The 15,769-nt window shown below is 44.0% G+C and overlaps 1 protein-coding gene across 4 annotated transcripts in view; it reads left to right on the plus strand.

Annotated features, from left to right (window-relative positions):
* Nucleotides 1-15,769, plus strand: part of STAU1 (staufen double-stranded RNA binding protein 1) — a 2,205,075-nt gene that overhangs the window by 536,524 nt on the left and 1,652,782 nt on the right. For all 4 annotated transcript variants that reach the window (XM_044089934.1, XM_044089936.1, XM_044089933.1 and 1 more), the window contains exon 4: nt 2,871-3,027. In XM_044089934.1, the coding sequence (XP_043945869.1) occupies nt 2,871-3,027 (157 nt within the window). The remainder of the gene's footprint in view (nt 1-2,870; nt 3,028-15,769) is intronic.

Genomic DNA, 15,769 nt, shown 5'->3' on the forward strand with positions numbered 1-15,769 from the left:
GTAGTCAGTAATGACATGGGGAACTGCCGGGTCTTTTCTAGGGCAGGTCATGCTTACTCAACCTGATAGACCTTTTTGAATGGGTTACCAGAGCAATGGGTGAAGGCGAAGTAGTACACACTGCATACATCAACTTGACCAAAGCTTTTGGCACAATTCCCCAATGAGGCAAAGTAGAAAAGTTAAGTAAACTTGTAATAACCCCCTATGTCACCCACTAGATTGCCAAATGGCTTACAGATAGGAAGTAGGAAATTTAAAATTGTGGAAGTTATTTCCACAAAAAGACCAGTCACCAGTGTAGTCCCCAAGTCTTCTGTGCTGGGACCTATGACTTTTGACATTTACTACTGGCTTTTACTTCAGAAAATTAAGAGCTGTGGCTGATTAATATTGCAGATGACTACAAGCTCTGAACAGTTATTGAATCCCCAAATGATTTTGCCATCCTGCCGGAAGGTTTGTCCCAAGTAAATAATTGGTGCCAAAATAATGGATTGAAACTAAATGCCAAAAAATGCATTTTTTTTTTTATATTTGGTGGAAATCATCTACCCAAGAGAACTACCACATTGACAGTATGCCCTTAAGAGTTGGCCCAGTTGATTGAGAGTTGGGAATTTTTATGAGCAGTGATCTAACTTTTGACTAACATGTGCCCACTGATGTAAGAAAGTTCTGTGTTGCACAGCTCATAAATATAGGGATAAAGTCTAGATCTAAAGATGTCGTTTTCCCCCCTTCCTCTGCTGCCAGTGTTCTCATTGAGTATAATGTCCCTTTTGGTATACATCTGTCTGTATACATGCAACGACTGGGACACCCACAGAGATAACGTATTAAAATAATTCAAGGTCTTAATATGTCCTACATGGACAGGACCCAAAGCCCTGTCACTATACTCTGTGTCCTGTAGACTATGTGGTGAACTGTGTCTGGGATACAAGAATCCTCCAACCTAGTGTGGGTTGACTGCATATCAGTAAGTCAGATGGCATTAGCAATACTCTATGTAGGAATCTAAACCTCTTCAGCAACATGGACAGAATATGGAGGGAAAGGTATATTTCTCAGAGGATACTGCCACTTTGGAACAGATGTCCCATCCACATAAAACAAAGCTTGTCCATATTCAAGCACATCTTGGATCTGTGAATGGAAAATAGATGTACTCTAGAACTTCCTTCTGTACCTCTTAAGAAAAGGGGCAGCTCCTAAATGTTTTTATCCCATGTACAGGCTGCCTCAAATTATCTATGGTATGATCCCAGATATTCTCATTAGAGATGATGTATACTTATTGACCAACAACTCAAAAATATAAAAAGCTTTTTCGAATTGTGCTTCTGTCCCCATGCAGAGCAGATGTAGGTGGCAGATTTAAAATTTTCAGAATACAGTGGGGCAGCTAAGACCACTAAATGAGAATGGTAGTGTCAGGCGTGTCTGTTCTGTTGAGGTTTGCAGTAGTCCAGTCCAGTGCGACTCGAGTTCTACACTAAAACAACAGTTGGGCCAGGCAGTGCTATGTTAGCAAAATATTCTGGATGTTCTGTTAAAAGAACCAGCTATCTAAATAGAAGACTGAGCATGGTTTTATGGGGGATTTTAGGTGGTTCCAGAAGCAAGTGGTGAATGTACAATGGCTGTCTATCCTGGAGATGACATTTCTAAACAAATTTGTCTATTTTTTTTTAAATATGTTGTCCCTGCAAGACCCTTTTGTCTGTCCTGCAGCAAGATTATTTTGTAATGACTCAACTTGCAAAAATTCCTTTGTGTACAGTCTTAGAGCCTTCGAGGAAGATTTGAGGTTCAGGCTGTGGAACTCATTTTCAGTTTGTTGCTTTGTCTTTTGGCTTTTTAATTGCACATAGAATTTTCACAGTTGAGATTATGAAGCATTTTTGTTTACTCATAACTTGGTTACTTCCAGATTCATTCAGAGTCTTTGAATGCTTTGCATTTTGCACTTGGATATGTTTGGTTGAGATTGCTATCTAGTCAGCAGGCTCACATCTAAATAGTTGACCTAGTCAGTACAAGTGGTTGACATAATACAGTTGTTGACAGTATTTCATATGCTGAGGTATTCATGTGAAAAGTAACAGCAGTTCATTAAACTGGACATCTTTTCATTGTTGAACTACCTGATTGACTTTCTGAGTAAATAAATGTGTGGAGAGCCAGGAACGTATTTGTGATGCAGGAATTGACACCCTAGTATTCTGTCCGAAGAGTTATATTGATGCAGCTTTACTGTGGAGAGATGTGACATACACAGTATAACACCTGTATTCAAAAATATTCATGCATGCACAACACAATGTGTAGACCTCTTAAATGGAAATAAGTGAAACTTGCAGTGTAAATTGCATGGCTGACTGTAGTGTGCAGCTGTGTATGTAGGTAGCTATCTTGATATACAAGTTGCAGTATTTTCTTTCTGTAAGTTGGTACAACCTGAAAGTTAATGTAATCTGTAGTCAAGATGAGTTGACCCAAAACCCTCAACTCCACCCATCCTGATAAAAATAATCAATATTTGCATTTTTGTTTTAGTGCATTAGTATCTTGATTGGAGAGGGAGGCAATGAAGGCTGTCCATTGTGTGGCTGTAAGACTGGTAGGGTTTAAGTAGAACTGTAGCTGGCAAGCTGACTAAACAGTTTTTGTAAAAATATTGATGCCATTGTCTTTTTGTGCTTTTTAAGTATCATTGAGGAACCCTATATGTTACTGTTCATTTAAATGTACTTTATGGTGTTGACTTCACTAGCAGTGATCAATGAAAAAAAGTGCCCCTTTGTTTGATTTCACTTGCTTCCTTTTGCTACTTGTTGCTTAAGTCCAGTGTGTCTTTTTCCCAGGTATTTACAGTGCAGCTGACTCTCGGAGACCAACATTGGGAAGCCGAGGGGACAAGTATTAAAAAAGCTCAACATGCAGCAGCTGCTCGTGCCCTGGCTGAGACAAAATACCCCAAACCTGTCGCTCGTTCGCCGCGAAATGAAGGAAAAAATCCAGGTGATTTTTGTTTTAACCATGTTTCTGTTTGCATATGGCTGATGTACATTTTCACAATTTGCTGTTTCGTTTGGCACAAGCAACAGTAAAACTGACTGTATGCAGCCCCTGTATAGGGATGTGTGCTGATTTGTGTAGGAAAGAGCACTACGGGTGAGCAAGTCTAGGTATGTGATGATCAACAGTGGCTGTTTACATTTTAATAGAGGTCCAGTACAACAGGCTGTGCTTGAGGCGTCACCTATGAGTGCATCTGTAATCTGTGTGTGGTAGTTCAGCTTGATTCATTCACAGAAGATGGCTTTATGATGTACTTAGTCTGCCAGTTTTTGACAGTTTTATTCAAAATAAATTTCTTGTTAGTTAAACTTGTATTTGAAAATGTTATACAATTATGTGAAATTAATATCTAATGTTGGTCTTCATTCATTCATGACAGATGGGTTTCAGTTCCATCCTCAGAAGCAACTCTGCCGATTATAACAATCTCGCACCAGTCAATAACTCTTCAGCTAAGGTTACTCATAGTGCCCCTCTCATCTCCCCGGATCTTGTTTGCCACGTAGAGTTTCAAGACTAGTCAGGCCAGCTCTCAAGCTAATTTATTTTTTCTTTTAAATTTTGCAAATTTCCCTTATCTTTTATAATCTTCCTATATCTTACTTGTTTATAGTTAGTGATAGTTCCCTTTCTGTGCAAGTGAATTTTTCCCTTTTTGCATTTTTGGTATTTCGTCATGCCATCATTGGTACAGGCCCTTCCCCTTTGGTAATTTAAATACCATCGTTGGTTTTCTCTTTCCCCTTTGGGTACATTTTCTACTTAACTTTTTTGGTAAATTAAAAAAAAAAAAAAAAAAAAAAAAAAAAAACTTTCTATGTGCACCTGTGTGTATACCTTGTTTAATTGCTGTTTAATTACTGTTTGATTGTTGGATTTTTCATAATGGCTGACAAAGGCACTACAGATTTTAAACAGTGTGATAAATGTGGCAGGAAGTTGCCAAACTCTGGTGGGCATCTCTCCTGTGTCTATTTGGCTAGGAGTACCACATTTGAAGGTTCTACCTCCATGCAAGCTCTGTAAGGGATTTAGTGGCCACACCTTAGCTGAGTGCAAGAACAAATTAATTTTAAAGGGTCTCTTGAAAACCCCTTTCTCGGAGGCTTTATCTGAGGCGGAGGTATCAGCTCCTCCTAAAAAAGAGACTAAGAAGAGGAGCCATTCAGTGCCATTGCCTCATTTCCAGAAATCAAAAACTGCGAAGGCCCAGGCTCATATGGAACCGAAATGTGCCAAAATGACTTCAACACCTACCTCAGCACCAGAGTCTAAATCTCCATCCACGGTGGCGTCCTTGACTACGCAACTGACAACCACTGATATTCCCATGGTACTGACCCCTTCCACAGTACCACAAACCCTCTCGTCTGCAACAGTAGCCTGTTCCTTAAAACTGGTCACCCCCCCTCCCCAATCATCACAACGTTCGGGTCTTCTGACCACAGTGCTGAAGGTTGAGACACTGGCCAGGGCCCGATATTCTCAATCAGTTGATCCCTTTGTTGGACAACAGCTAAGTCCATTCATTGACTGGCTTCCATCTGTGATGTCGACCCTTTCCACCAGGAGCCTTTCGGAACTCGATGTGCTGAGACTTTTGGATCAGCTCCTGGCAGCCAGAGGCATCCCAACTCCATTTAGGACCTCCCTCCCACCTGGAGCAGAGGGTTTTTCTCCACACTCACCAATCTATCTTCATTCTTCAAACTCCCTGCAGGTCTTGGAGCCCTTGATGCCGACGCCTATCCCAGTGCCAGTTTCTTTGGTTCCACTGGTAGAGCTTACTGTGGTTCCGGAACCTACCCTGGGGACCACGTCTCAGTCAGCCAATCCATCATCAAGACTGTGACTGTTCTGTCAGCACTGATTTTTTTCTACAGCGCCATCTACAGTTCTGGTTGCTTTGGCAGCTCAGAGTCCTCTTGCAGATGTTCTTCGTGTTTCACTGTTGCAGTCATTACATTTGGGTAATCTGCTGGCAGGTTGTCCTCAGTTGGCCTGAATTCCAAAGTCTTGGGTCCTGCGTCAGTTGCTGTCTCCTCTTCCATGACGTCAGGTCGTCAAGGGTATAAAGCATGCAGCCGACGCCATTTTCTTTAGTCTTTCTTGCTGCACGGTGCCCGAAGCAGAAGCATTTCGCAAGTGCCGGTCAGCAGACTACTGAAATATTCGAGTTTGAATTTCAGAACCGAAGTCTTCACTAAAGCGGAGTACCCCATTGGGGAAACTTTTCTTGCTCCATACCGATATCAGAAAAAGTTAATAATTGAATTACTTGTGGGAAGCAAATAAATCATAAGGATTTCCATTTATACTGTATTCCTTGCTTAGGCCCTGATCACAACGTGCCTGGCTGTCTGTTTTGTGCTAGATTTAACCAACGCACTATTAAGCGTCGGAATATTTTTGCCTCAAAGTAGTTTGGAAATAGATTTAACTACCAAGAAATGTCGTCGGATAGCAATCAGACTACTGGAGTACATTAAAAACGCAAAGACAGAGAAAGGCAGTCGAGATCCAAAACCGATGAAGCTTCTCCTAAGCCAGTCGTCGGTACTCATTGAGGTGCTTTCGTAGCCCCTGATACCCACTACCTTCGAGTCGCAGGCCTCTACCAGCACCCATGTGGAGTCCGGCATGCCGCAAGATACTCAAGGTATTGGACCGACGGATGTATCTCCCTCGGATGGGTTCGGAGCCGCTGAGCAGGCACCGGCTTCTGAGGGTGTATTCAGGCCTCAACATTTGTATATCAAACCGACAGCTGCAAAAGCAACTTCGAAAACTAAAAAAAAACAACGCATAAGCCACATGCACAGGCCTCTATGCCTAAAAAGCAGATGATCAAAATGGCTGAAGACCTTATTACCTTGATCAGGGGTACCCATCCCCCTCCAGATAAGAGGCCTAGGCAAGACACTGATTATGAATCTTCAGATCAGGTTTCTATTTCTTCTGATTCCTCTTCTGATCAGGAATTATCTATACCTTCCTATGAGGATTCTGATGCAGAGGAGTCTATACCATCTGCTTCTTCTGAGGATTATTCATTTGGGGAAACCTTGCGTACTTTGAGGGAGCATTTTCACTGGGAGAGTCAAGACTTCTCAGAATCAAAAAAGAGGCTCAGGGATTTCCTTCTCCCTCAGCGCAGGCCTTTGGCCATTCCCCCTGTTTTAGACTTTGTGGATGATGTGTTTTCAGAGTCCAACTTGACCTCTGACTCCTTACCTCCGGCTCCCAGTAAGCCTGACCGATATTACAGGGTCCCTGACTCGCATAATTTTTTTTAGAAACCCTGCTGCTGATTCTGAAACTATTTCACAGGGTCCAAAGGGTGTTAAGACCTCAACAGCAAAAATTCCTACCCCCTCTGACAGAGATTCAAGGGCACTGGACAGATGGGGAAAAAAGGTTTATACATCTGCAACCTTGGCAATCAGAGCCTTAAACTGTCCATTTCATATGCTTCCGTATTAACATATTATGGGATTGCTGAAACAAAATTGTTGATTTCTGAATGTGCAGAAAATAAAGAATTGCAGGAATTATTGCATGCAGCTGAACAGGTTGGAAAGCATACTTTGCAATGTGGTTTTGAGTCTTTAGTGGCCTCCTGCAGGGCCGCAGTCACTGGATCTGTGATTAGGAGGCATGCCTGGCTAAAGGAACAACATTTGCCTGATCATGTTAAAGCTAAATTGCTAGATGCACCTTCACAGCATGATGCCCTGTTTGGTATTAAGGCAGGAGAAGTTTTAAAGAAAATGGAAGACTATGCAAACTGTTAGACTTCTTACAAGTGCAGTCACCAAGATTCAGTAGACACTGGCCTACAAAAAATTGGTCCTTTCCTGTGTCAGACAGCTCAAAGGGGCAAATCCAGACTCCGAAAGGGTTCCAGATACCAGGCGCAAGATTCATACAGGTCAAAGCAATGGGGCGCATCTACCTCCAAATCAGGAGGAGATGAAGCGCAAACCTACAGAAAACAGTCCCAATGACTTCCCTCTGCCTACACCAAGCACTTATCTTTTGGCAGCACCCTTAGGGGGAAAATTAACACTTTTTGCTCAAAACTGGCAGTTAACCCAGGACAAGTGGGTACTAAACATAGTATCACAGGGATACAGATTCCATTTCCACACTCTGCCAATGGCAAACGGTTGGCCAGATCTGCCCAAAAATCAATGGGCAGAGGCACAGAAACAGGTGACGTCTTTCATGGATATGGGGGCCAGTCAAACCAGTACCGGAAAAAAGAACAAGGTTTTTACTCTACTGTTCTTGGTACCTAGAAAGGACAAGGCCTGGCAGCCAATACTGGATTTATCAATTTTGAATACATACCTAAAATTCAAAATGCTGACTTTGCAGCAGCTTCTGCCGATGCTGGGCACGAATGCTTGGCTGGTGACATTAGTCCTAAAAGAGATATACCTGCATGTCCCAATAAGACAATCGTGCAGAAGATAACTCAGATTCAAGGCTGGCTTAATGCATTACCAATTCTCTGCACTGTCTTTTGGCTTATCTACTTCGCCCAGGGTCTTCACAAAGTGTCTGGCACCAGTAATTGCATTTTGCAGGCAAAAACGTATACAAGTATATACCCTTAATTGGACGACTGTCTCATTCAAGCAGAGAGCAAGGACATTCTTCAACACCTGGCATTTGTGAAAAGGCTTCTAACATTCCAAGGGTACAAAATAAACGAAAAGAAATCACAACTGGTACCCTCTCAAAAGGTAACATTCCCAGGTGCAAGCTTGAATACAACTGCCCAGATGGCTTACCTCACGTCAGACAAGCAAAGGCCACTGACTACTTACTTCAAACTGATGGCAACAAAAACCCAGTTATCTGCAAGACAAATTCTGCAGGCTTTGGGCTTCATGGCATCCTGCATCCTACTGATTCCATATGCAAGACTGGCATATGAGGAAACTTCAGTGGTACCTAAAAAGTTTATGGAGTCAACATTCTCACAGTCTGGAAACCATGACTGTTAAGTTGTCTATCTTGCCTTCATTTTTTGCTTGTTGGGATCAGAGCCGATCCTCTACTCCGACTTGGCCGTCTTCTATAGCTCGAGAGCTGTTTACTGGCTCGAGGCTACCCCTTATCCCATGATGCCTAGCACTAGCTACCCAGATCTCGTTTGCCGTTTCAGCTGCGAGGTTCGTTGTTACTGGCTCAGGCTTGTATAAGTTTTATTGAACTATTTTTTTCTGTCAGATTAGGGTTTTTTTTGACTGTTTATTTAAAATATAGTCGCCAACTAGTTTTGTTGTAGTTTAGTGTATTTATAGTTTTCCCTTAGAACTCGTTTAAATTGGAGAGATGTTCATCGTGTTACCCTGCTGCAGTCATCACACTAGGGTTATCCTGTCAGGCGGTCCCGCAGTCTGCCCGAATTCCAAAGTCTTGGTCCGGCGTCGGTTGCTGTCACTTCTTCCCTGACGTCAGAGCGCCAGGGGTATATCAGAGGCATCCAACGCCATTTTCTTCAGTCTTTCTTGCCGTGCGGTGCCCGAAGCAGAAGCAGTTCGCACGTGCCGGTCGGCCGACACCTGAGATTTTCGAATAGTTTCAGTCCGAAGTCTTCAAAACGAAGTACCCCGTTGGGGAACCTTTTCTTGCCTCAGTCCGATGTCAGAAAAAGTTAACAATTGCATTTCTTGTGGGAAGCAAATACCTCATAGGGACTTTCATTCTTTTTGTATACCTTGCCTAGGCCCAGACCACGACATTGCTGGTTGTCGGTTTTGTGCTAGGCTCAATAAACGAACTATAAAGCGACTCTTTGATTTCGCACGACATTACTTAGGTAGAAAATTTAATTACACTATGCCGTCGGAGCAACCGACTACCGGTGTGCATAAAAAAAATGCAAAGATAGACAGGCAGCCTAGATCCAAGCCAGACTCAGAGGCCTCGGCTGGGCCAGACGCTGGTTCTCCGGTTTTCAGTGAGGCGCCTATGCAGCCCTTGGCTACCGCTGAATTGGATCCCCAGACCACTTCGGATCCCCCAGCAGAGAGTTCTAGGCCGACGCAGTCATTCTCTTTAGGCCCTACCGACGACATTGCAGTGGGGGAAGCCGGTGCTGTAGAAACACCTTCGGTTTCTGAAGGTGTCTTTAGACCGGCTACTCTCACCATAAAATCTTATGCTAAGCTTAAGACTCCTCTAAAACCCCAAAATCCTACACTTCAGTCTCCAGGTCAAGGCCCTATGCCTAAGAAACAGATAATTAAAATGGCTGAAGATTTGATTTCTTTGATCAGGGGTTCCCAACCCCCCCCCCCCCCGACAAAAGGCCTAGACAAGAGGAGGATTATGCCTCCTCTGATCAAGTGTCTGTTTCCTCAGGCTCCTCTGAGAAACAGGATTACTCCTTTCTCCCTTATGAAGATTCTGATGCTGAAGACTCCATTCTCTCAGCTTCTCCCCTTGAAGATTATTCCTTTGGGGAAACATTACATACCATGAGGAAACATTTCCACTGGGAAGTTCAGGACTACTCCGATTCAAAGAAAAGGCTCCGAGAGTTTTTTACTCCCCCAGCACAGACCACTTGCTATCCCCCCAGTTTTGGACATTGTGGATGATGTTTTCTTAGAATCTAGTCTAAATCCAGATTCTCTGCCTCCTGCTCCAGCCAAAACCAGATAGATACTATAGAGTGCCTGACTCTCACAAATTCCTGTACAAAAGCCCTGTTGCTGATCCAGAGCCAATATCCCAGGGTCCCAAAGGGGCTAAGGCTTCTATGGCTAAAAATCCTGTACCCTCAGAAAGGGACTCCAGAGCACTAGATAGGTGGGGGAAGAAGGTTTACACCTCCGCTACTCTAGCTATGAGAGCACTAAATTGTCAATTTCACATGCTTAAATACCAGCAATTCCTAATGTCTCCAATAAAACAAAAGATGGGCACGCACCCTCAACAGTCTGAATTCAAGGAAATGCAAGATCTGTTGCATGCAGCTGAACAGGTGTGCAAACATACTTTACAATGTGGTTTTGATGCCTTGGAAGCTTCCTCTAGAGCACCTGTTACTGGGTCTGTTATACGTAGGCATGCTTGGTTAAAGGAACAATCTGTGCCTGATCATGTTAAAGCAAAGTTACTGGATGCACCCTTACAGCAGGATGTCTTATTTGGGGTTAAAGCAGAGGAGGTTTTAAAGAAAATGGAGGATAAGGCAAAATCGATGCAGATGGTCAAAGATTTTTTACAGGTACAGCTCCCACGCTTAAGCAGAAATTGGCCAACAAAAAATTGGTCCTTTCCAGCTTCTGACAGACCACAGAGGGGTAAATACAGGCGCCCAAGGGGCAGAGGACAAGCACAAATCCCTTACAAACCTCACCAGTGGGGCACTGCAACACAGAAGGGAGGAGAAGACCGGTCCCAAACTACTAGAAGGCAAACACAATGACTTAAACCTCAAACTGCCAAGCAAAACTCTCTTGGCAGCTCCCTTGGGAGGAAAATTAGCACTTTTTGCAGACAACTGGAGCATAGTCACAAAGGACAAATGGGTCCTAGACATTCTCACACGGATACAGATTCCATTTCCACACCTTGCCAAGAATAAAAGGAATGCCAAACCTGCCACAAAATCAATGGGCAGAGGCACAAAAAACAAATTACAGCTCTCATGGACATGAGCCATTCAACTGGTACCTACACAGGAGCAAGGCCAAGGATTTTACTCGAGGCTCTTTCTAGTTCCCAGAAAGGGCAATGCTTGGAGACCCATTCTGGACCTTTCAATTTTAAACACCTTCTTGCAAGTACCCAAATTCAAAATGCTAACATTACAGCAGCTTCTTCCCATGTTGGGCAAGAAAGCTTGGCTAGTAACGTTGGACCTCAAGGAGGCATACCTGCATGTCTCTATCAGACAAAATTGCAGAAGATACCTTTGTTTCATTGCAAGTTCAACCCATTACCAATTCTCTGCACTGTCCTTTGGCTTATCTACTGCGCCCAGGGTCTTCACAAAATGCCTGGCACCAGTAATTGCATACTGCAGACAGAGGAATTCAAATATACCCATACCTGGATGACTGTCTCATCCAAGCAGAAAACAAGGACATTCGCTTACAACACCTGGCTTTTGTAAAACATCTTCTAAGTTGCCTAGGGTACACAGTAAGCGAAAAGAAATCAAAACTAGTGCCCTCACAAAATGACATTCCTGGGTGCCAGCTTGAATACGACGGCCCAGATGGCTTATCTGACACCAGACAAAAAACTACAATTAACTCTATACTTCAGGACAATGGCAATAAAGACCCAACTCCCTGCAAGAAAAATTCTGCAGGCCTTGAGCTTCATGGCATCTTGCATACTACTAATACCATTTGCAAAACTGCATATGAGGAAATTATAATGGTACCTAAAAAGCGTTTGGACTCGACACAGCCACAGCTTGGAAACAATGATACCTGTCATTCTCTGCCTTCAGCAGGAGTTTCTATGGTGGTCACAGGCATGTCACCTCAACAAAGGGTCAGCCTTCCACCCTACCCCCAGCCAGGCAAACTATGACAACAGATGCAACTGACTATGCCTGGGGGGCACACATGGCAGGACGGTGTGTTCAAGGCATATGGACTGCAGATCAAAGGCATCTGCACATCAATCAAAAAGAAATGCTAGCTGTACAGAATGCTCTGACAGCCTTCAAGGACCTCTTACGTCCAGGACAGCTTATCATAAGGGCAGACAACACCACAGTAATGTGGTACATAAACAAGGGGGTATGCACTCCTACCCTCTATGCAGGCAAGCAATGACCTTGTGGAACACAGCACTGGCTTACCAAGTTCAATTACAAGCTCAATTCCTGCCAGGAAAAAAGAACCCATTGGAAGATGACCTAAGCAGAAACATCATGGATCCACAAGTTTTCGCAATGATAGCTCAAAAATGGGGGCTCCCAGACGTAGTTTTGAGGGCTAGCAAACAGGTCTATCAGCTAACAAAATTTTGCACAAGGACGTTTCACCATCAAGCTTGGAAAATGGACGCACTCTCATTCATTAGGAAAATGCTAACAGTGTATGCCTTTCCTCCATTACCCCTTCTCACAAAGGTGCAACTGAAAGTTAAGATGGAGAGACCCCGAATGATTCTCATTGCCCCAGACTGGCCACGCCAGCACTGGTACCCACTATTAAGGAATATGGCCCAGGGCCCACCGTTGATTCTACCACAAATTACCCACCTGCTCACACAGCAAGACAATCAGATTCTACACAGCCAGCTCAAAACCTTAAACTTGGCTGCATGGCATATCACCTAAGCATCCAGCCAGCACCTCTCTCACAAGCTGTTATGGATGTTATTCTGGAGGCCAGGAGGCCCAGCACCAGGAAAGCCTACTCAGACAAATAGAAAAGGTTTTGCGCCTGGAACCAAGCTAAAGGCCAAAATACCCTTCAGCCTGACATACCTCAGATTCTGCAATATTTAACTGAGATGTTACACAAAGGGCTTTCTTTTTCATCTATTAAAATCCACGCCTCAGCTATTTCTGCTCACTACAACATGGATCCTCCCTTATTTTCACATCCACTCCGAAGGCAGTTTCTCAGAGGGGCCAAAAACATTAGACCTCCCAGGAGAGCACCAACACCTACTTGGGACCTCAACTTTGTTCTGGAAAAACTCATGCTACCTCCTTTTGAGCCAGCTTTCTCAGCTGACTTAAAGTTTATATCATAGAAGACTGCCCTGCTGCTAGCAATTACTTCAGCTAGAAGAGTTTCAGAGCTTCAGGCACTAATGGCAGTAGAGCCTTTCCTCATTTTTCATCAAGACAGAGTTTCTCTACGAACTAACCCCTCCTTTATGCCTAAGGTGGTATTCAGTGTGGCTCTAAATCAAACCATCCATTTACCCACCTTCTTTCCAAATCCACAGAACAAAGGAGAAAGATTCCTGCATTCCTTGGACATTCACAGGCAGCTACACTACTACTTGGATAAAACTAAGGTTTTCAGAAAATCTGACCAGCTTTTTGTATCCTATGCTACAGCTTCACAAGGAAAGGCTATCTCAAAACAGACCATTTCCAAATGGATAGGACATTGCAGACATTTTTGCTACACCCACCATGGAAAACCAGTTCCTGCTACCATAAGGCCCCACTCTACCAGGGCAGCAGCTACATCTACAGCCTTCCTCAGGGGGGTGCCAACCAAGGATATTCTGGAAGCTGCAACTTGGAGTTCAGTACACACCTTCACCAAACATTACCTCTTACTACTTTACTCTAAGACTAGAGCTGGCTTCGCCACTGCAGTTTTGCAGGGCCTTCTAGCCTCCTCTAACCCTGTTTGACTCCACCTCCCATCCTTAGCTTTGGGATTCTACCCTAGTGTGATGACTGCAGCAGGGTAACAATGAACATAGTACAGTTTTGTATCTACCATAAATGTAGATGTTCGAGTGTATACCCTGCTGCAGTCCAGGTTACCCTCCCTCCATCCCCACTGAACTAGCTGAAATTATCTCTACCGCTCTATTCTATACTACCTCTGTGGTGTATTTGCTTGTGCCTAAAGTTTTTGTTTTATTTTTCCATATAACTATATGTATGTATGTGTGTGCGTGTATATATATATATATATATATATATATATATATATATATATATATATATATATATATATATATATATATATATATATATATATATATATACCCTGACATCTGGTTCTGACGTCAGGGAAGAAGCGACAGCAACCGACGCCGGACCAAGACTTTGGAATTCGGGCCGACTGCGGGGACCGCCTGAAGGCAGGATAACCCTAGTGTGATGACTGCAGCAGGGTATACACTCTAACATCTACATTTATGATGGGTGCAAAACTGTACTTTCTCCCCTTCCCCCTTCCTTCCCTTTTGTAGGTAGCGTTTTTAGTTTAAGCTTTTTCTTTCTGTGTGTTTGTTTTGTTGGTCAGCCCCGGATACAGTGGAACCAACCCTGAGGAGACCCGGCAAGTTAATCACTGCACCCCCTGATAAACAGTTCCTTACTAAGGGTGTTCCTGTAGATGCCATGGTGGTAGCAGCAGTCACTAAAAAGGAGTTAGCAGAAACTTCTTCCTCTGTCCATCCTCCTAACAAGGAGTCTAGGACCATGGATAGATACGGGAAGTGAATGTTTGCTTCAGCGACCTTTTCCATGAGGTCACTGAATTACTTGTGTCATTTTACTAGGCTTCAGAGGGGCTCAAGCTAAAGTGGCTTCTCAGCTGGCGACCCTTAATTCGGTAGTTAACTCCTCCATGAGGCTCATTTCATATGCAGGCGATGGTGCGAGTAGAGCCGTAAGTACAGGCGGGGCTCTCAGGAGACACGCATGGATGCGGCTGTGTAATTTTGCGGAACCCTTTAGAGCGTCGTTCACCAACACTCCCTTTGACGGTTCCTTTCTTTTTGGACCACAGGTGTAAGACACTCTATGTGTGAACAGGAAGGTAAGACTCTCTCTGCTGTGGGAGTCCGTTTTTCCACTCCTAGACCATATCCCAAGGGTCAGAGGAATGGTAAAATGTGGTTTCGGAAATCCCAGGGAGCCTCGCCTGACACACGTAGTGATTTTTCATCTAGGGGCAGAGGAGGAAACAACAACAGACGCCGCCCTCTGGGCAGAGGGGGTCTGCAGGACCAGGGCAGCAGAGACTCCTTCTCTGACAAGCCCTTCCAGCATCCCTGAAGGGGTTGCCCGGCTACCCGTCTCTGGAGGCAGTCGCGGGAAGACTTTCGCTGTACCCAAAAGCCTGGCAAAACCTAACGCGAGACAAATGGGTACACTCAATCATATCTGGAGGCTACATAATTCCCTTCTTTCAACCTCCCTTTCCGTCAAGCAAATCCCTTTCAGATGTTCCACCCAATCTGAGGGCCCAAGCAGTCATAGAAGTTGCAAGACTGCTAGAAAAAAAGTCATCCAGGAAGTCCCGGAAGACCAACACGGATCCGGAACTTACTCAATGTTCTTTTTGGTACCAAAAAAGACAGGGGACTTGAGACCAATATTGGATCTCAACAGACTAAACAAGTCTGTTCAAAGAACAAGGTTTCGGATGGTCACGCTACAGTCCATTCTACCCTTTTTGGGTCAGGACAATTGGATGTGCTCAATAGATCTTCAGGATGCGTACTATCACATCAAAATGGATAGGCACTCCAGGAGATTCCTTTGCTTCCGGCTGGGAGCCAGTCATTACCAGTTCAGAGCTCTGCCCTTTGGTCTCACAACAACCCCCAGGGTGTTCACCAAATGCATGGCAGTAGTCACGGCTCACCTGATGCATCAAGGATTCCAAGTGTTTCCATATCTAGACGACTGGCTCCTTACTGCTACTACCAGGCATCAACTCCTTCAAGCCAGGGACTGTACAATCACAATTTGTGCCCAGCTAGGCATTACTATAAATTTCGAAAAATCTGCCTTATTGCCCTGTCAGTCTATTACTTATATAGGAGCAGATTTAGATAGAAGTATGTCCGCAAGGCTACCTCCAGACAGGGTGGCCACAATTCGGCAGCAAGTTCATATCCTCATGCAATGCAAAAGGGTACAAGTCAGGTTGGTCCTTCAAACTCTGGGTTCTATGGCAGCGACAATTCTTCTGATACCTCTGGCCCG

This window comes from Protopterus annectens, chromosome 12.part0 (assembly GCF_019279795.1).
Source record: "Protopterus annectens isolate FY-2018-M chromosome 12.part0, PAN1.0, whole genome shotgun sequence".
NCBI lineage: Eukaryota > Metazoa > Chordata > Ceratodontiformes > Protopteridae > Protopterus > Protopterus annectens.